We start from the raw sequence: 20,323 nt of genomic DNA on the forward strand, positions 1-20,323 counted from the left end.
CCACGCTTGGCTGTTGTCCTAAAATTATTTGAACAAGAAGCCCTGCGTTTCATTTTGCATGAAACAAGTTATACTAAGGAGACCCACAAGTTATACTAAGGAAATACTAAAGGTGAGAGTATGGTACTGGCCAAGAGCCTTAGCCCCAGACCAGAGATGATTCTTGTAAAATGGTACAGACAATCTAATATTTTGTGTAGTCATGCATTTGTCTGAGAACAGAGTTCATGAATTTCATCAGATACACAAAAGTGTCTTGAGACCCAACAAATTACAAACTATGGATTATACTGATTGCCCCTCAGAAGGGGGACTGGGTGAGTAGAAGACAGGTGGCAGGTGGGAGTTTATTTTTCATCATAGGAGGGTTGGGGTTGTAACTCAATAGTAGAGTGCTTACCTAGCATTCTTAAGGTCCTGGGTTCAATCCTCAACACCACTAAAAAATAAAAACAGAATGACATATTCATTTCATGCCCTTTTTCTACATTTTCAATTTTCAACTATGGCATTTAATTAATTAATTAATTAATTTATTTATTTTTATGCGGTGCTGAGGATCGAACCCAGTGCCTCACACATGCAAGGCAAGTGCTTTACCACTGAGCTACAGCCCCAGCCCAACTATGGCATTTATTACCTGTTCTAAAACCAAATAAAGTATCTCCTGGGGATAGATGAGGAGAGGAAGCATCTGTGAAAGAGGTAGAGGAGGAACTCAGGCTAAGTATATTGTGGCTACTGTAGAAGTGGGGCAGGCAACAGAGGGGCAGGTTTCTAGCAGAGTATCCCCAATGGTTAAATGAGTCAAGGTAGGAGGATGAAGAACAAGAAAGGCCCATTGCTTTTCATGTGGCAGAAGCTTAAAATGTGTATATCATCTGTTGAAGATGACAGCAGGATCTACTCCATGAGGGGAGCCACACACCATAAACTTCTCTCCCTCCAACTCAGCCCATCCCATCAGCCTGACCCATCTGTGTGTTCCCTCCAGACGCCTACAGGGAAGAGCTCAGAACAGACTGAAGCTGAAGCAGGGCTCCTGCTAGACTTGGGAGAAATAGGGTCTTCTTTGAGAGCCAAGTCACTTCTTGCCCTCCCTCTGATCAAGGAAAAATACAGCCATTGATCTGGGCTGGGATGAGAGTTCAGCAAAAGAGCCCTGGGGCCTGAGCTGCCTGTGCCTGGTAAGGTTCCCTCTGCTCCTCTTAAGCACTGTAATTGTCTAAAGGTCTATGTTCCTTTAGCATCCCCTACTATTCTAGCTCCTCTTTGCCCACAAAACCTCCTCATTGCCTAGAGCATAGACTGTTCTCTCCTGAGGGGCCAAAGGAGTGGGCCCTTCTAGTTATTCCTTTAGGCCCTGTTACATCTAACCCTCTTTAGAGAGACTGGAGCAGGGGCTCCCCTCTTCCAAAAGGGTGCCAGATCATGGATGGAAGTCCTCTAGGACTCCCAGGAAGTCCTCACATCTTTTTATTAATTTAACAGGTTGGTGGCTTTTTTTTGGGGGGGGGCGGTTGGCGGGGTGGTCCTGGGGATTTAACTCGAGTGCTTTACTACTGAGCAACATCCTCAGCATTTTTCATTTTTATTTTGAGTCAGGGTCTCACTCAGTTGCTTAGGGCCTAGCAGTTGCTGAAGCTGGCTTTAAATTTGCAATCCTCCTGTCTCAGCCTCCTGGATCACTGAGATTACAGGTGAGTGCCTCTACACCCGGCTCCCAATCTTAACAGTTTTTTAAAAATATTTTTTAGTTGTAGATAGACACAATATCTTTATTTTTTTATATGGTGCTGAGGATCAAACCCAGTGCCTCACACGTGTGAGGCAGGTGCTCTACCACTGAGCCACAGCCCCAGCTTCCCATCTTAACAGTTTTGATCTATGCCAATATAAGTAAATTTTCCTGAACACATTATCTTTTATCCACAAATACTTGAAGTTGTTCCCCTCAGCTTCTAAACATAAACAACATACCACTCTCCTGGGAACCGGGGGTAGACAAATCCATTTATGACATTATCTTTGTCCCTTAAATAGCTTACAGTTAAGCTGGGGAAATGGACAGGGTGGTGATGATGCTAAAACAGCAATCAATTAGACCCCATTCTAACTAACTGTAGGCTACCATCAGGTGCTCCAGGAATTCTGAATGGAAGGAAAATTACACATGGGAGACTTGTATCTTAGGATCTGGGCCTTGAAGGACATGGAGGCTATAGATAAATGGGGGAAAGTAGGGAAAACATTCCTTGCAGTGAAAATACATGAGTAAATGCATGGAAGAGAAATGGTGGGCACCCCAATACATACATAATGAGGAAATGACCCTCCCTGTAATATAAGGTAGTACAATTTGGGTGAATGGTGGAACAAAGTTGTCTAGGGACCCCAAAACCAGACAAAAGCATTCTGCTTTTTCTCATCTTGACTTTGATGGTTTTATGACATCCTCAAGATGCCTTTTCATCTATCTGAATAATGATGAAAAGCTTCCACAGCTTGGCCTTATAAACTCAAGCTATGGATGTGAATTCAGTGGAGACTTGCATTCAGGATGTTTCTTAGATGGGGCCAACTTATGTGAATTAAGTCACTTTAAGTCTCTTTCCTTTTCTGAACCTCAGCTATGCTATCCCAACTACAAAATAAAGATAATGAAGTACCTGTCTTGTAGGATATTTGTGAGAATAAAGGGCAAAGATCTTTGTCAAGTGGTATAGTGATGAACAGTGGAAGCAATGTCTTTTGCAACCTATGTTCTGGCCCCGTATTTAGACACTCAAGCACTTTAGTAAAGTTATAGTTCAGCACCAGTCTGCAGATACAGTTGCTAAGTAGTGGTCCACAAGGTCCAACAGACCTCCCATGAGACTCACAGGTAACCCATTAACAGAGGTGGTCATTTGGAGGACTGGGAGGAAGATTGGCAACTGAAGCCGCAATGAGAATATTGTTCTACATAATTTCCATTGTGTTGTTCAAATTCTAACTTTTCTTTAAGCAGAGGACCTGTACTTATTTAAAACATTTATTCAGAAAGGAAATTGCCAGGGTAGGGCTAGAGAAGGAGGACCAACAAAGACAGGTGCTAGAATTCTTAAGATGTTAGGCAGGCCCTAAACAATGGGCTGTAACACAGATTGCTCTGGGATTTTTCCTCCCTGCCCAAAGAAAAGGGGAGTAAGTACTTTGAAGTTACCTGGTGAGGCTCACCTTGAATTTTCTAAACCATCTTGTTATAATCTGACTATATGGGTGGATCCTCAAGGATGCAGGGAGATTGGGCTTGTTGGGATTCATTTTCCTGAAAATTAGGCTGGTTGAATTTTGACACAGGACCTTGTGAGCCTCGGAATGTAACTCAGGAAAGATTAAGATTCATTTACATCATTGCCCCATCCTTTCTTCTCCCCCTGTAAGCCTTGAGAATTCTCTAAAATTGGGGAGGAGAATGAGGTCAGGCAGGAAGTCAAGTGAGTAAGCACCCAGAGAAATGGTAATAATGACGACATCAAAAAGCTAACAGTTCTAAGCTCTTCGTACTTAGCATCTCATTTAATCTCCACAACATTCCTGAGATAGGTACTGTTTTCATTTTCTTTTTATAGATGAAGAATATGAGCTAGATAAGTCCCCAAGCTTATTCAGCTAGTTTGTGACAAGAGGGAGCTGAACCCCATAGGTGGCTTGAGTGACCATTCTGCTACAGAGTGAAAATACCCTAGCTTGCTTTCAGCTGGAGTTAAAAGGAGGCAGCTAATTCTCAGCAACCCTCATTCTAAACAAGTAGGTCTCCTGATACATAAAAACTGACTGAAGCTCTTATCCTTTCTGGAACATTGGCAATAGTATGGCAAGTCTCTAATTTCCAAGGTCATTGTTTTCCCTCTGTACAACCCAGTGCTGACTGGCTCCTTTCCAGTCTTCAGGCACCTCATCCATCTACCCATTGCTCTCAAAAATAACTGCCTAATGGCTCTCCAGTAACTTCAGCCAACTCTTAAGGGCTCTTGAGAACAGATCATCTGGAGCAGCTAACAGAACTCGTCCAACTTTCTAAAGTGGTCTTTGATCAGATCTTTCCTTGCTTTTACCTTCCTACATGATTTAAGTTGGTTGGTCTGCTTCACTTCACATTCAGAGTTCTTTCAACCAGGAGCAAACCTTGATAATGCATACTAGTTTTGGATATAGAGTGCAAAGTTGGGAGGAAAGAGAAATATCTGAGACTAGAAGATTCCGTCTCTCAAACCAAAATTCCTCTCCTTTATCCAGCTCATGACTATTGCCTTCACCTGGTTGCCATGGAAACATCAGTTGCTAGTGGATGGTATGCAGCACTTCAGACAAAAAGTATCACAGGCTACCATGGTAACACCAAAAAGAGTAGATCTGCATCCTCTCTCCTAGAGGAGTAAGAAAGGAATAGATGAAGCTGCTGGGGAAAGCAGGCTAGAAGGGACAAACTTTGGAAAGCCTGGATCTGACTTTGATAGAGAGGGAATTAATTCAACAGACAATTTAATATGTGCAAGGCAAATTAATAATGAAAGACTTGTGTGGTGGCTTCAACATGCTATAACTATCTAGTAAAAGAGTTTGCAAAGAACTGTAAATAAAGGCAGAATGAGACCCACAAATAGGACAAGGAATAATGAAAAGGGAGATCAGATCCAACTAAGAAAGTTTCAGGGTCCTACAGGATTGGATTTTGACCAGAAATGGAGAAGAAAGAACAAGATGAGCAAAGACACAAAGGAAGAAAAATTCAGGGTCAGGCTGGGTTATAGGTCAGTGGTAGAGGGCCTGCCTAGCATGCCTGAAGCCCTGAATTTGGACCCCAGGAAAATAAAAAATAAATATTCCAGCATCCCCCCAAGAGCATAGGTACAGAAAGAGGAAAAATGATACTTGCCCACTGACTCCAAGACTTGGCTTCTTCCATAGTAACGCTGAACAGTGGGGTAAAGTTAAGGAGGAGGGTCAAGAGACCTAAAGCCACGCCACTTGGATTGGAAACTTGAACTTGCCAAGTGTGAGATTGTGCGGCAAGTTACTTAATCTCTTTGGGTATTAGTTTCCTTGTTTACAAAGTAGACAATAAAACAACTAACCCTAGGTAGTTATTGTGAGGATTAAATGATTTAGTAGATATAACCTATTAGTATCATGCCTAACCCACAACAAATCCTGCATAAATGTTAACAATTATATAACACATTCTACTTTATTTTCAGAGCCACAAGAGACTTTTTCATTGTCCAAGTATTACTCCCTGATTCTCACCAGACCTTCTCCACAGGAAAGAGGGACTGTGGTATAATTTCTTTCAGGTGTTTAACTCACTTCCCTTCATTGTTTAAGTGACAAAAACAAAGGTTCACAAGTCAAGCCCCCTGAAAGCCAGAAATGGTAGCTCACATCTAGGGGCTGTTGGACCCAAGTATCCAGAATGACAAGAACCCAAGTTTAAAGAATAGGGAGGAAATGGTATTGCCTTACAGAAGACAGAATCATAGGCTATATAAACCAAAAATCAGGTGAAAATTTCATTTATAATTGGCACTGGTAGAAGCCAGACATGATGGTGCACTTCTGTAATCCTGACTACGTGGGAGGCTAAGGCAGGAGGATCACAAGTTTGATGCCAGCCTGGCCAACTCAGCAAGGCCCTGTTAAAACTTTTTTTTTTTTGTACTGGAGATTGAACCCAGGGGTGTTTAACCACTAAGCCACATCCCCAGCCCTTGTTTGAGATAGGGTCTCACTGTGGGCCTTTGTTGCTTTGGGCCTCGCTAAGTTCAAAGACTGGCTTTAAACTTGCAGTTTTCTTGTCTCAGCCTCTCAAGTCACTGGGATTACAGGCATGCACCACTGTACCTGGCTCAAAATTAAAAAATTTTAAAAGGGCAGAGATGTAGCTTAGTGTTAGAGCACTTGCCTAGTAAAAGTGTGAAGCCCTGGGTTCAATCCCTGGTTCTGCAAAAAAAAAAAAAAAAAAAAAAGTGAGAACTAGGGAGAAATTCTACCTCTGCTGATAAAGGATCTGGGTCATAGTTTTACCTCTCTACCCACTCATGCTCAGGTGGGAGAGTTGGAGGGAGATTTCTTTTACGTTAGGCTGGGTACAAGGCTGTTCACTGTCCCCTTCTCTCCCCTCTATAACTACCCCCTATAGAGGGATGAGTTAACAAGATGATGAGTCATACATAATGACACCAGCTATCATCCATGAAATGCCATCACCTTACATAGTGTAAAACTAGAGCAGTTGTCTTAGATATTTCCCTGTTTCCACCACTGTCTTCCTCTTAGCAAGAGACTATATGAAGAACTAAGAACAGGGAACAAGGAGAAATTGAGGTAGAAGGACCAAAGTAGCTAGGATGAGAACATAAGTAAACCAAGCAGAAGTGGAGGCTCATCTGAGAAGACGGGCAGGGAGGCAAGGCTTGTGGGTCTAATATTCTGGAGGAGTCTAAACAAGCACAAGGAGACCCAGTTCACAGCATCAGGATGAGTAACAATAATGGCCCACATTGCACTTCTCAAGATGCATTAGCAGCTAAATCAATACATATAGGGGGACTGGGCCATAGCCAGCAGTTCCTACCTAAAAATAGTGCATCTTCCTTCCCTTTCTCCAGGTCAATAGAGTAAACCAGGATAGGACCGGGAAGGAGTGGGGCAGTAGCAAAGAACAGGGGCAGGTGAGACCAGCAAGAATCAGAAACTAGTCCACAGTCCCACTGGCCACCTGACAAGCAAGCCTCCAGTGCTTAGTGATTTAGTATAGAAAGCAACCTGAGAGTCTAACATCTCTACAAAACATTACCCCACTTAGAAAGAAGTCTGAGAACTGACAAATTAAAACCTATCTGCAATTATCCATATTTTTAGCATAATAAAGTCTTAACATTCTGTTGCCATAGAGATCAGTAAAGAATGAAGGAACCCCACAGAGCCCTGCCCATGAATTCAGGCCTTCTCCTTTGGTTGGTTCCTAGGTAGTAAGCTAGCTAGGTTCTTTCCCACCCCTTGTTATACAGAGCAGGCAGGGGAAGGTATAACTCCCCTTAGGCAGGGCTATTCCTGAAATACTCTGCTCTTTGGAAATTCACCAGTCCCAAGCCTGTTCTCAGGCAAAGCTATATGAAAAGCAGGGATTCAGAGAACTGGCCAAAAAAATAATTGTTGAAGTCAGGTCAGGGAAGCCCTGATATAATATAATGTCCAGATCCTTTTAGATAGTGGATTGGGATACAGAAGGTGAAAGGTAGGCACAAAACCTACAGGGTAAAACTGTGAGTCTTAAGAGACGTTTTTGGTACTTAAGCTCCTCAAGATCACAAAACACCTCAAAGAAAGGTATAGAATGTGCTACTGTCACACTGCCATCTGGTGGAAAGACAAGCTTTGTCCTTAGGCACAGACAGGAGTCAAAAGTCTATTCAGAGGGCAGGCAGGTATGAAGACACTTGAGGTGATAAAGCCCTGCAAGGTGGTGCACGCCTGTAATCCCAGTGACTTGGGAGACTGATGCAGGAGTTTCAGAAGTTCAAGGCCAGCCTCCACAACTTAGTGAGACCCTGTTTCAAAAAATAGAAAGGGCTGGGGATGTGACTCAGTGGTAAAATAAACCCTTGATTCAATACCTAGTACCTGCCCCCACCACACAAAAAGATGACAATAGATGGAGACCATGGCTAAGAATGGAAGGTAGATACAGATGGGGAATTCCACCAGATGTGAGCCTTCTTCTGTTTTTTTCCATAAAGGTCAAATACAATAAAGAAAAGGCACTGGTATTATAAATGTTTTATATATCTCCCTGGAACCATCATGGTTTTGGCTCCGAAGTTTAACATCAGAACAACACACTAACTGAGACCACATGGACAGCAGCAGCCACAACAGGGAGATTGGCTTTTATATAAAGTTTATATGTATATATATATATATATATATAATCTTTTCTTTTATATGTACATAGACACAAGGATATAAAATCAAGTGAGAAGGGCTCACCCATACTCAGGTAGGGGATGGGAGTGGCTTTAACCACCAGGGTTGAAACATCAGTTGAGGCACATAGGAAGTGGTGGAAAATAGCAGCCTCCCCTCCATCCTCACACCCTAGGCCAAAGGGAGGACTTGAGAAGGACAAGTGTACAAAGGAAGATGGAAAGGTATCCCACCTTTTACTTAAACTCCTGAAAGCCCCTGAGGCTTCAATCCCAATTGCCTGGCAGAATAGATCACTACTGTGCCTCCCAATAAGATGCTGAGCCTACAGTAGTAGTTCTGGCTTCAAGCTATAATTAAGCTGAGGCCTGAGCCAGGTGTCATAATGTACATGCCCATATCCATGCTATCTGCCAGGGTCCTTAAAGCAAAAGTCCAGCACCTTCAAAGTGCACCCCGTAACTCAATGTCCTCTATATTCAGAGATCCTGTGATAGTTTATAGGGTAAAAATATAGGAAGAGAGGTTAGGTCCTATAGTTAATGCGCTATGGCCTTCCCAATGGAGGAAGAATCACTAAGAGGTGATGGGAAAGGGAAAGAAGGTGGTCTTGGGAAAAGATACACAAAGACAAAAGTGTTCAATGCAGGTGTAGATTGTTCTCTTCAACTGGGGGCTTTGCTCAGCAGAGTCCATTCCCAGTGGGGCATGGGCAGGAGCTCTTCTTGTTGTCTTAAGAGTGGTCCCAAGTTCCTCTAGAATCAATGTCCATGCCCTCAGGATGGCTTGGTCCACAAATGGAAGACAGGGCAGTAGAAGGAGAAGAGAGTGGCAGGACCCAGAGGGTACAGAGAGGTAGTGTGCTGTGCCACTGATTTACCTGTGACAAGGAAAAGAGGTAAATGAGAAGCCCAAAGAGAAGAGAATAACCAAACAATAAAATGAGCTAAGCCTTGAGACTCACATGGTTTGGGGGGTAAAGAGGCTGGAAAGCTGGAAGCACTGGGATGCAATTGCCTGGGAGGCAAGGTTCAAAGCCGGACTCAGAGCTAAAACAAAGATATGTAGAGTGATTTGAGTGAGCAAAAAGCATTCCTTTCTTCCAAGCACCACCCCTTCATTCCCTTTTCTAAGCCTATGTCTACCAGTCAGAGCTGCTGGGTTCAGGGCCCCCAAAGGAACTGCTCCATTCAGTTGTAAGGCAGCAGCTTGGGCAGCAGCAGCAGCAGCTGTGGTTGGCAGCTGGATTCCAGAGCCTAAAAGAACAAGAGGTGGGATTAAGTACCAATCCTTGATCTAAAATTCATCCCTGTGTTCTCCACCCAGCAGATACTCTACCTTCTGCCAGTTTGGCCACAAGCTGCAAACGTCCACCTGCTGATCCCAGATCCAGCTCCTGGTCCCCATCAGGAAAAGTGATGTCTGTGCCACCATCCAGCCGCTCAGTCACTTGGCCAACCCTCATAGATCGACCAGCAAGTTCAAAACCATTCAACTGTTCCAGGGCCCGCCGGGCACACTCAGAGTCAGAGAACTACAAGAAACCCAGGCTGTGTCAGTCACCTCCTGGTCAGACATGTTCTCAAAGCCCCACTTAACATTCCCTGGACCCTCTATCACAGGAAAGTTACATATTCACTATAGTACAAAATTTTCTTTCCCAGGGAATGTAACCTAAGACCCCCACTGCCTCAAAATGATCGTCTGAAAAAGACTGAGTGGCAACCACTTTTCAATATTCCAGCTCCATTAAGATATCTACCAATGCAAAAAGTATATCACCTGTAAGGAATCTAGCCTGACAGGCTGTTTTACAAATGGGCATGTAAAATGGAAGTAAAATCTTCTCAGTTTTTCACTCATCCCCCAGGCTTAGTAAGTTTTAGTTCTCAATCAAGTACTAGGAATCTGGGACTCCAGAGCCCAGACTCTGGGACTCCAGAGCCCAAGCTTAGAAGAAACACACTGTGGTATTGAGGGCAGACAGTATATCCTCATCCCTATCCAGTGCTGGCTATTAAATGATGGGCAGACAGTCTCTGCTCTTTAGTTGACCAGCAAGTTCAAAACCAGTCTCTGCTCTTTAGTCCTTTTTTATCAGCCGCACCCGCAGTACCCAGTTTGAAGATTCCCAGTTGGCTGTTGGTATGTCAAGGCTGTTGACCAAAAGGCAGCAACAGAAGCCTTTCCATGTGTGAGTCACACAGAATTAGAAATGGTTACTTGCCACTAAGGAATCATCAACACCACAGCTGGCTTTGTTTACTCTGGCAATCCTTGCTGTAGGGCCTGGCATGTGGTACTGACAGTTCCTAGGTGGTGGTGTAGGTGGCTTGCTTTTACTGGATACTTCTAAGGTGAGCAATTCCCATGACAGAACACAACCTACTGCTCTCTGCCCTGTAGGCAACTGTGAGGACATACACTGTCTGGATTAAGCCCAGAAAATATCAGTTTCTATCCAATTTTGTGGCTGGCAGCCAGTTCTCAAACTGGAGTCACAAGGGGCTGGAAGAACCAGTTATAGGAAGTAGAAACAATTTTGTTGGGAGAGTCAGGAAAAGGCTACCCATTACTAGGGTAGCCTCACTATTCTTCCTACGATGTTGTTCCTATAGTGGTGTTGTTCTCAATGGAGAAACTGCTTCAAATGAGGTAGTGCCAGGGGGAAGTATTAACTTCCTATTCCCATCCTTATCATGAGAATGCACTGATTCTATAAATCTGTCATTAAACACCCATGCCTAACCTCCCTCATGCCCCCAACCTTTTAGCTGCAGCCTGGAAACATTACTATTACCCAAAGAGCAAGATGCAGCACCAGGGAAGCTGGCTGAAATTCCTGGACACCCCCATACCAAGGCCACTGACACAGTGTAGGAGCAAAGCCAAGATCTCAAGCAATTCACTCATCTCAAGGGGCAGAAGGCTAGTCCAAGCTTCAGGCACCAGGATTTATGGGTCACTTAGTTCCTAAAGGAGGAGGATGAAGCTAAGCTGCAAAATCAGACAAGTGGAAAAACCCAAAGAAAAATTTAAAAACTAGAAGACAAGAGACTCACCGTAATAAAACCATAACCTTTAGAACGGCCTGTATCTGAGTCTTTCATCAGGATAATATTGTCAATCTGCAGAGGAACAGGAAGGAATTATTAATTATATTTTCAGTAGCCCACAATCTTTCATCTCTCTTACCCAAATTATTCTAAATACCTCTCTCTACCTCCGGATAACAAATTATATCTTCCCAAATCACCTCCTTTTTTTAGTCGTCAATGAACCTTTATTTTATTTATAAGCAATGCTGAGATCAAACCCAGTGCCTCACACATGCTAGACAAGCGCTCTCCCACTGAGCTACAACCCCAGCCCCCCAAACCTTCTTTTAAAAAGAGACAAAGGCAGGGTGTGATGGTGTGCACCTGTAATCCCAGTGACTTGGGAGGCTGAGGCAGGAGGATTGTGAGTTCAAGGGCAGCCTCTGCAACTTAGTCCCTCAGTCACTTAGCAAGAACCTATCTCAAAAAACTTAAAAAGGGTTGAGGGGCTGAGGCTGTGGCTCAGTGGTAGAGCATTTGCCTAGCACGTGTGAGGCACTGGGTTTGATTCTCAGCACCACATATAAATAAATGAATAAAATAAAGGTCCACCAACACCTAAAAAATAAATAAATAAATAGGGTTGAGAATACAGACCAGCAGTAAAGTGCCCCTGGGTTCAAACCCCAGTATCAAAAAAGACAAAGGCCATCTTTTTCAAAAACACTTAACTAATCTTACTTAATCTGGATCCTCTTATTTGATTTTATTGTGTCTGACTTGGTTTTCTACTGATCACCATGATTAGAGATGGAACCTAACTTTCATGCCATGGACCATTTGCCAAGGACATATGCAATGAGTTAATCATAATTAGACAGAAGAACAGTACACACACACCTACTCCACATTTTTCTCCTTCTTTCTATCTTTTTTTTTTTTTTTTAGTTGTAGATGGACACAATATCTTTATTTCATTTATTTATTTTATTTTTATGTAGTGCCAAGGATCCAACCCAGGGCCTCGCACATGGGAGGCGAGCACTCTACCACTGAGCCATAACTCCAGCCCCATCCACATTTTTCAATCCCCTTCACAAGTTTTCCTTTCTACTCACCTTGCCAAAAGGCTCAAAGATGCCCCGGAGCATGTCCTCAGTGATATTGAAGTGCAGGGAGCCCACATAGAGGCGCATTGGTCCACCAGTACCCTTCTGCAGATTGTTGGCCATGGCTGCCAATCGGTTTTTCTCAGCCTAAAAAAGCAGAAATACATGATAGGTTATGTTCCACTTTCCTATCCACCTTTTATTATGTCACCTTCTTAACCTGCTCACCTGTGAGGCCTGTACAATGATAGGTACTCCCAGAAGTCGTTGCCCAGTCAGCCCAATGGCCAGTGGCACAGACTGCATTTCACAGAATTCCACATACGCAATGCCTTTAGAACGACGTGAGTTCCGATCTGAGATGATACGCACATCACGAACCTATCCCAGAACACAAAGAAAATCCTATTGAGAATGAAGGTAGATAGAAGATAAATTACTCAGAGGAACACTGAGTTGGGAAGGTTACCTTGCCAACAGCAGAAAAAAAGTCCTCCAGGTCTCGAGGCCGGATACGGGCAGCTAATTGCATACAGAAAACTGTGCGGGCATCACGCTCCTCAGGGCTCAGATTATCAATTGGCTGCCTAAAACATAAAACATGTTTAGACTGCTCCTCTCAATCCTTGGTTACTATTCTCCAGTTAACCCTCAAGTAAAACACATTCCTATAGTTTGGCTCTACCAACATTTTATTCATATTTCACAATCCCTAAAAGTGCTCATTATTAACCTACCTGACCGGGCTCTTCTCTTTGAAATGAGGGCTTTTACTGTGTCCATACCTACGTCTAGAAACAGAGAAAAACAAAAATAAAACTTTATTCAATGCTGGGTCTTTCATTATGAGAAAACCAGATTCCAGCACCTTATCTCATATATACGAACTATTAATATAGGTTGAGCATACCTAACCTGAAAATTGAAGATTGCAGTCAAAACATAGGCATACTAAAATGCATTAAAAGTTACCACCAATCCCATAGTATCTCATTATGTATATGTAAATATTACAAAATCGAAAACAATCCAGGATCCAAAATACTGCTGGTATCAAGCATTTCACCTAGGTGTACTCAACCTGTACCATCCCTCCAGTAACTGTGCAACCTGCCTATCACAGTGGGTGATAAGCACCCTCAGGCAGGATCCACAGTGCACTTGTTGTAGCCAGAGTAAGACAGAAGGGTGACATTGTTTAGAAATGGTGATACCCAGTGGGAAGTGGAGGACTCCTATAGCGCACACGATCTTCACGTCGCCGGTCTCGACTTCTCGACTCACTATTATGTCGCCGATCCCGGCTGCGGCTGCGGTGATGACGCTGCCGATCTCGACTTCGGCTGCGACTGTTTCTCCGTCTATGCCGATCCCGTTCTCGGCTACGACTACAGATAAAAATAACCTCTTCTGAACTTTAACCTATAGCCTTCCATGCTATCTTCCCATTTTAACAATTCCCCAAATCTGGGCTGGGGTTGTGGTTCAGTGGCAGAGCACTTGCCTAGCATCTGTGAGGCACTGGGTTTGATTCTCAGCACCACATATAAATAAATGAATAAGGTCCATCAACATGTTTAAAAAAAAAAAAACACCAATTCCCCAAACCCATCAGTTCCCAAAATTACAGACCTGCGCTTTCTATCCCTGCTTCTACTATGACTCCGACTCCTCTTCTTCCTGTGAAAGAGCAGAAATTCTTACTACTGAGAAAGTTTTATTATCTTTCCCAAGGAAAAAGAATGAGAGTAAGGACAGAGTGAAACAGAAAGCACCAAAAGACCAAAGCCCAGAAGATGATCTGGCAGTAGTTCACAGTAACTGCACAACACCAACTTACACAGAGCCCTGAATGCTGTCAGTCATCTGAAGTGGCCAATTTCCCCCCAAAGCCAAGCAAAAGCTGGTGTTTCCAAATCAGGGGTCCTCTTGCTATTTTATTCAAATGAAATATATCGATGCTAGGACTGATCCACAAATCTACACTGGAAAGCGAAGACTAGAAGATCATTAAACCAACTCACCAATGTTCCCATGACCCAGTGGAGCCATTACTAAATGTCAGCAGTCTTAAGAGCCACCGCCTCCCTATTCTGGCTGTTTCTCCAATGGATGCCGTTGTTTCCCTTCCCCAAGTTGCCAACCCGTTTCTTCACCCCACACTCACTTGCTTGTCTCCCCAGTGGTGGTGCTCACACTGGTACCACTGCCACTGTTGCCGGTGTTGCTGGTGGTATTGCTAGGACTGTCCTTTTTAACCTCTTTCCTTTGCTGCTCATCCTGAGGAGTTCGCCAGGAAAATATCACAAGGTACAAGGTGGCAGACACACAGATTCCATTGCGCAAAAAGAACAAAGGTGGACAAGGAAGAAATCAAAAGCTCTCAATTATCTAGCCAGTTTTGGAGCACCTGGATCTCCTAACAAGGGGAATAATAGAGGAAGCAAGGAAACTACCAAAAAGGAAGAGATCAGAATGACAGACTTTGATGTCAAATGTCAGCTACCTAACATCTGTTTCACTGACATTATGTCCCAGGAGAGTGAGAAACTGGCGCTGGTCTGAGGTTCACTGACTTTCTACTGTCACTGAGAGTTACCAGCAAAGCACATGATACCACCACCACATTATGTGCCCACCCCTGGCTTTCAGGGTCCTCTCTAAAAGAATGGTCCTTGAGTACAGGTCCCCAGCAAAGATTACGAGAGACTATGCCTTTTAAGAATAGTCACTGAGCATAATAAACAAGCAGGGAAAGAAGATCCACAAAATGTTTCAACTGATGATCCACAACTGCTCTTTCTTATTAACCCAATTCCAGGAGTGAGGTGGGGAATATTACCTCCTCTTTTTTATAGGGAGCTTCCAGCATGGCCTCAATCACTATATCAAAGTCATCAGATGCCATCGTGTCAGATCTGAGGAGAAGATATTAAAACATAAAAATCTGATTTACATTTTTCCTTCCCTTCTAGCACCACATTCCTTTCCCTCCAAGAAACAGACTTCAGGAATACAGTTTTTTTTTTCTTAAAAATTTAAAAGGATCTTACCAGCTATTGTTTATTCTACATTTATTTTTACATCCTACAGATCTAAACTAGTTATGCTTTGTGGCTTAGAAACAGTCAAGGGTCTACCACTATGTTAAGGAAAATAAGTCAAATTCAGAAGGCTAAAGATCATATATTTCCTCTCATACTTGGGAAAAAGGAAAAGAAAGGTAGGGGCGGATCTCTTGAAAATCAAAAGGAGATCTGTAGAGGAAAGGGACCAATGTTTGTATGAACATGTAACAAATCCTACCAATATGTACCACTAAATATGGGGGAAAAAAGAAATGGTCATGGGTCTAGAAGGAAACTGAATACCCAGGTAGAGACAAATGCAATATAACTCTTATTCTGTGAAAACACTGTCAAATGTTTGTTTCATTTTGGAGGCACTGGGGACTGAACCCCAGGGTATTCTACTACTGAGCTATATCCCAAGACCTATTTTATTTTATTTAAGACAGGGTCTCACTAAATTGTCCAATCTAGCACTGAACTTATTATCCTTCTGCCTCAGCATCCCAAGCAGCTGGGATTCCAGGCATATACCACCACACCTAGCTGAAAATATTGGTACTCAAAATTACTATTCACTTTACAAGGGACATTAGGCTTCCATTCTACTGTTCAAAATTCCCACCTGGCTAACTGGCTTAAATTTATAATGTAAAAAGACACTAATAGGGGCTGTGGCTGTGGCTCAGTGGCAGAGCACTTGCCTAGCATGTGTGAGGCACTGGGTTCAATCCTTAGCACCACATAAAAATAAAGGCATGCTATCCATCTACAACTATAAAAAGTTTTAAAAAAGATACTAATAAACTTAAATCATAAAAATAGGCACACATTTCCAATAAAAAAGTAAAGGCACAAGACCAAAAATCAGAAGCAAGACAAGGCAAAACCAGAATGATGCAAATTTGCCTTAAGCTCTTCCGCACATGACCCAAACATCAATAATTAGGGCCTCGTCACTAAGCATTTTCAGCGCAACATAAACGAGAGGTTAGGCAATTCAGAAATATATTATGATTAAGTCAGGCACAATAGCACACATCTATAACGTCAGTGACTAGGGAGGCTGAGGCAGAAGGATCGGCAAGTTGAAGGCAAACCTCAGCAACTCAGGCCCTAAACAGGACTTTGGCTCAAAATAAAAAATTAAAAAATAGATGGGGATATAGCTCAGTGGTAAAACATCACTGGGTTCAATCCTTAGTACCCACCCCAAAATACATATATGTGTAAACGTGTGTGTGTATGTGTGTGTGTATTTTTCTTTTTCTTTTTTTTTTAGTTAAAATTGGCTTAACCAATTTCACTTTGAAGCCTTTCTGTCTGGAAGACATGGAAAAAGTGCTCACATCCCTCAAGCTTTCACATCTAGCATCTGTCTTCACTCTGGTTGTTTATCAGAGGTCTTTCAAATCAGAAAAACAAAGATATCAAACAACATTAATATTAAAAATTATTGCTTTGGAATTATTGGATGAATCTACATGGATGAATCTCAAAATAATGATGCTGAGTAAAACAAATCAGACCAAAACACTGAATAATTCCATTTATATAAAATTCTAGAAAATTCAGACAAATCTACAGTCACAGAAAGCAGATCCGTGGTTGTGTAGGTATAGGAGCAGGTGAAGAAGGGCTGGGAGGAAAAGATTTTAAGAGGGCATAAGAAAACGTTTGGGAGTAATGTTTTATGGGTGTTTACACATAATAAGACCCAACCAACTACACATTAATGTCTACAGTTTTACTGTATACTAATTGCTTATAAATCAATGATACTGTAAAAAGAAAACTAACCTGAGGAATTTCTATCAAAATCACTTTCCATATCCACAAAAGCTTTATCTTCCTTAAAACAGGTAATGCACAACCCAACAGTGCTATTCTGATTGCCCTCAAAGCCCATACCCTATATTGATGCTTTAGTATGTGTAATGATTATACCTACCTACCTCATATGAATTGTGATTTCTAGGCACTGTTTTAAGTATATTATAGAGATAAAAATCTTAGAAGAAGATGAAAGAGGATGAAAATCAAACCAAAATCAAATAGGTGTCTAAAACCCAGTGAATTAAACTCTCATAACAGCATCTAATGTTTATTTAGCAATCAAAGGTAATATATGCTGCAGATAATATCTGACCCATTCACAGATTTTTTTTAAATGAGATTTTTTTCAACTGTATAAAGTCAAATAGCTCAAATAAAGGGGTTACTTCTTGATTACAGAGGTCTTCTGACTCCAAATCTAACAATTATATCAGGTTACCTCTTTCGTTTGGTTTAAACTTAAAAGAAATAAAAAACAAAACAGCATACTAGGGGCTGGGGATGTGGCTCAAGTGGTAGCGCACTCGCCTGGCATGCGTGCGGCCCGTGTTTGATCCTCAGCACCACATACAAAGATGATGTGTCCACCGAAAAAACTAAATAATAAATATTAAAAAATTCTCAAAAAAAAAACCCAGCATACTAAAATATTTAGTTTTAAATATAGATCACTGAACATGAATGTTCTGATAGGTTTATCAAAACAGTCCCATTTGACACACCTTCACAGCTTCTATACCACACTAATGACAACATGTATTATCTGGCCCACTGTGGAAAAATGGGTCTAAAAATAAGTTTTCAACCTTAAAATCATTTTTGAGTTACTTTGCCTGCCAAATCTACAATTTTTTAATATTTATTTTTAATTGTAGTTGGATACAATACCTTTATTTTATTTATTTATTTTATGTGGTGCTGAGGATCAAACCCAGGGCCCCCCATGTGCTAGGCAAGCACTATACCACTGAGCCACAACCCCAGCCCCAAATCTACACAAATTTTCTAAGTGTTAAAAACTCTTCTTTACAATCCGCTTTTTCCTCTCTAAATTAAATGCTTCTAATTTCAAGAACTGCTATCATTGAGTGGAATCAGAGAGCACAGGTAACAAAACATATACAAAAACTTTCAGTTAGGGGGCTGGGTGTAATACAATGTGCTTAGAATTTTAGCATGCTGGAGGCCCTGGTTCAATCCCCAGCACCAAAAGAAAAACAAAAACAAACAACAAAAACCCCAGAAACTTTCACCAAAGTTGATAATCCTCTCCAAATGAACTCTATGTATGAAATTTTCACCCTGAAACACATCTAAATACAGACATATTGTCATGTGCCATGTAATGTTGTTTCTGTCAATGGACCATATATAAGACATGGACCATAAGATTATGCTGTTTAATAACAGTAGGGGCTGGGGTTGTGGCTTAGTGGTAGAGTACTTGCCTAGCATGTGTGGGGTACTCGGTTCGATTCTCAGTACCACATAAAATAAATAAAGGTCCATTGACAACTAAAAATATTTTTTAAAAAATAACATAGTAGCCCTCCTAGTTTGTGAAACTACACTCTGATATTTTAAATGGGAGGAAATTGCCTAATACCACATTTCTCAGAACATACTCCATTGTTAGGCAATGTATGACTGTAGAACATGTTAATGTGAAACTGGCAGTCTCTCTGGGTTGTCTTTTTAGATGTCCTAAAAGCAACAAGGTGCCAAATATACATTTTTAGATTGGTAGTTTTCGAATTCTATATCCCAGTTTATGGGTCAAGGTGCACTCAATCCCATCCATATATACACACCAGTGTATGCTTCCATCTCTGATCAAAAAACTACATAGAAGCCTACAACCACTGCAGTGCTTGAACTTTGCAAACACCACTGTTGAAGGGGCAGAGAAGAACCACTATTCAGGAAAAATACACCAAATCCTGGAGTCACTGGACTGATGGAAGCACCATTTCCTGGATTAAATCACTGAGGCGGCATAAACAACTCCAAAACGAAAGGCAGGTTAATTAATACCAAGAATTAGAAAGGCAAAAAGGACTACCCTCCCCATGTTGTGCAACGATCCAAAATTGCTCTTTTAAAAATGGCCCTATAGGGCTAGGGCTGGGTTCAGCGGTAGAGCGCTCGCCCGGCTTGTGCGAGGCCCTGGGTTCGATCCTCAGCACCACAAAAAAAAAACAAACAAAGGTATTGTGTCCAACTACAACTAAAAAATTTTTTAAAATAAAAAATGGTCCTGTAAGGGCTGGGGTTGTAGCTCAGTGGTAGAGCACTTGCCTAGCATGTGTGAAGCGCTGGGTTCCATCCTCAGCACCACATAAAAATAAATAAAAAATAATAAAGGTATTGTGTCCATCTGCAACAAAAAATAAAATAAAATAAAATGGTCCTATAAGTAACTTGTACCATCGTTGCAAACGCCAGCGTCCCAGTGCTCCAACCTCATGAGGCCTCACCATAAGCCTAGGGAATGTGTGTAGTCGAAAGTTAAAAGCTCACAGAGGCCAACACATTAAACATAAGTTTTCAAGGAACTGGGAATTGAGGAAGAAATCTCAATCCCCTTATCTCTCTGAGTGGTGGCACCAGGCACCAACGGTAGAAAGATTATATGGGTCTTCTCAGACTGCGGAGGGTCAGAGCTCCCTCCCCAGAAGGAGCGACCCTAAGTGCCTCGGCAGCGAGGTCCGGAAAAGCGACGTCACTGGAATCCTTGAAGCCGCAACTTTACCGGTATAAGTTACAACCATGAGGTGCCGATATCTAAAGTCACGCCAGTGGGCTACATTTAGATAGTGAACGTTTCCAGAACAAAATAAACAAAAAGTTGGGTTTTCTGTTTTCGTTTTTTTAATTTTAAGTTTGCCTGATTTGCTCATGACGCCATTTTCTGCCTGTGACGTCAGGGGGAGGCGCCACACAGCAACGTCACACATAGGTGACGTAGCGGCGCGGGACACAGTTTCGGGGTTTCTCACCAGTTCCGGGTCCCCGCAGGGGGGTCCCGGTTCTCTCCGTTCCTTTAGGTGTGTGTGGGGCGCGAAGCTCAGCTATATCCTACGGTCTCAGCTAAAAAAGCAGCACAGCAGTCAGACCTGCTCCTCTTCCCGCAAAATGGCGGCACCTCAGCTATCTTCCAGAACCTTCCGCAATCTGCGCATGCGCCGGAAACAGGCGCTGGACCTCATCTCTCTGGTTTCGCGGGAACGGTCCAAAGTGAAGGTTTTCATTGGCTAAAACTCTTAAGTACGGGTGGAGCGAAACGTAAATGTCTCTTAGC

The 20,323-nt window shown here is 42.3% G+C and overlaps 1 protein-coding gene across 3 annotated transcripts; it reads right to left on the reverse strand.

Annotated features, from left to right (window-relative positions):
• Positions 1-8,008: 8,008 nt before the first annotated feature.
• Rbm23 (RNA binding motif protein 23) lies at positions 8,009-20,177 on the reverse strand. 3 transcript variants are annotated; one of them, XM_026406055.2, is made up of 14 exons: positions 20,022-20,177; positions 14,961-15,036; positions 14,286-14,398; positions 13,751-13,798; positions 13,333-13,506; positions 12,856-12,909; positions 12,588-12,705; positions 12,347-12,499; positions 12,128-12,265; positions 11,034-11,099; positions 9,310-9,505; positions 9,117-9,227; positions 8,936-9,020; positions 8,009-8,851 (listed from the first exon to the last, which is right to left on the reverse strand). In XM_026406055.2, the coding sequence occupies exons 2-14, from the start codon at positions 15,024-15,026 to the stop codon at positions 8,848-8,850; spliced, it is 1,326 nt and encodes a 441-aa protein (XP_026261840.2). In that variant the 5' UTR covers positions 15,027-15,036; positions 20,022-20,177; the 3' UTR covers positions 8,009-8,847. The 3 variants fall into 3 exon arrangements, with proteins under 3 accessions (XP_026261840.2, XP_026261843.2, XP_026261841.2); XM_026406056.2 differs by lacking the exon at positions 8,009-8,851 and having other exon boundaries at positions 8,932-9,020; XM_026406058.2 differs by lacking the exons at positions 14,286-14,398; positions 14,961-15,036; positions 20,022-20,177 and adding an exon at positions 13,959-14,004.
• Positions 20,178-20,323: the final 146 nt, after the last annotated feature.

This window comes from Urocitellus parryii, chromosome 6, assembly GCF_045843805.1.
Source record: "Urocitellus parryii isolate mUroPar1 chromosome 6, mUroPar1.hap1, whole genome shotgun sequence".
Taxonomy (NCBI): Eukaryota; Metazoa; Chordata; class Mammalia; order Rodentia; family Sciuridae; genus Urocitellus; species Urocitellus parryii.

What these genes read in the sequence shown, in the direction of transcription:
- Rbm23 (XM_026406055.2), bottom strand. Translation starts at nt 15,026, where the DNA reads ATGGCATCTGATGACTTTGATATAGTGATTGAGGCCATGCTGGAAGCT. An exon ending in TTTTTTCTGCTGTTGGCAAG is followed by an intron (nt 12,500 to 12,587) that starts GTAACCTTCCCA and finishes GTTCTGGGATAG; the next exon opens with GTTCGTGATGTGCGTATCAT. An exon ending in TCTTTGAGCCTTTTGGCAAG is followed by an intron (nt 11,100 to 12,127) that starts GTGAGTAGAAAG and finishes GTTCCTCTGCAG; the next exon opens with ATTGACAATATTATCCTGAT.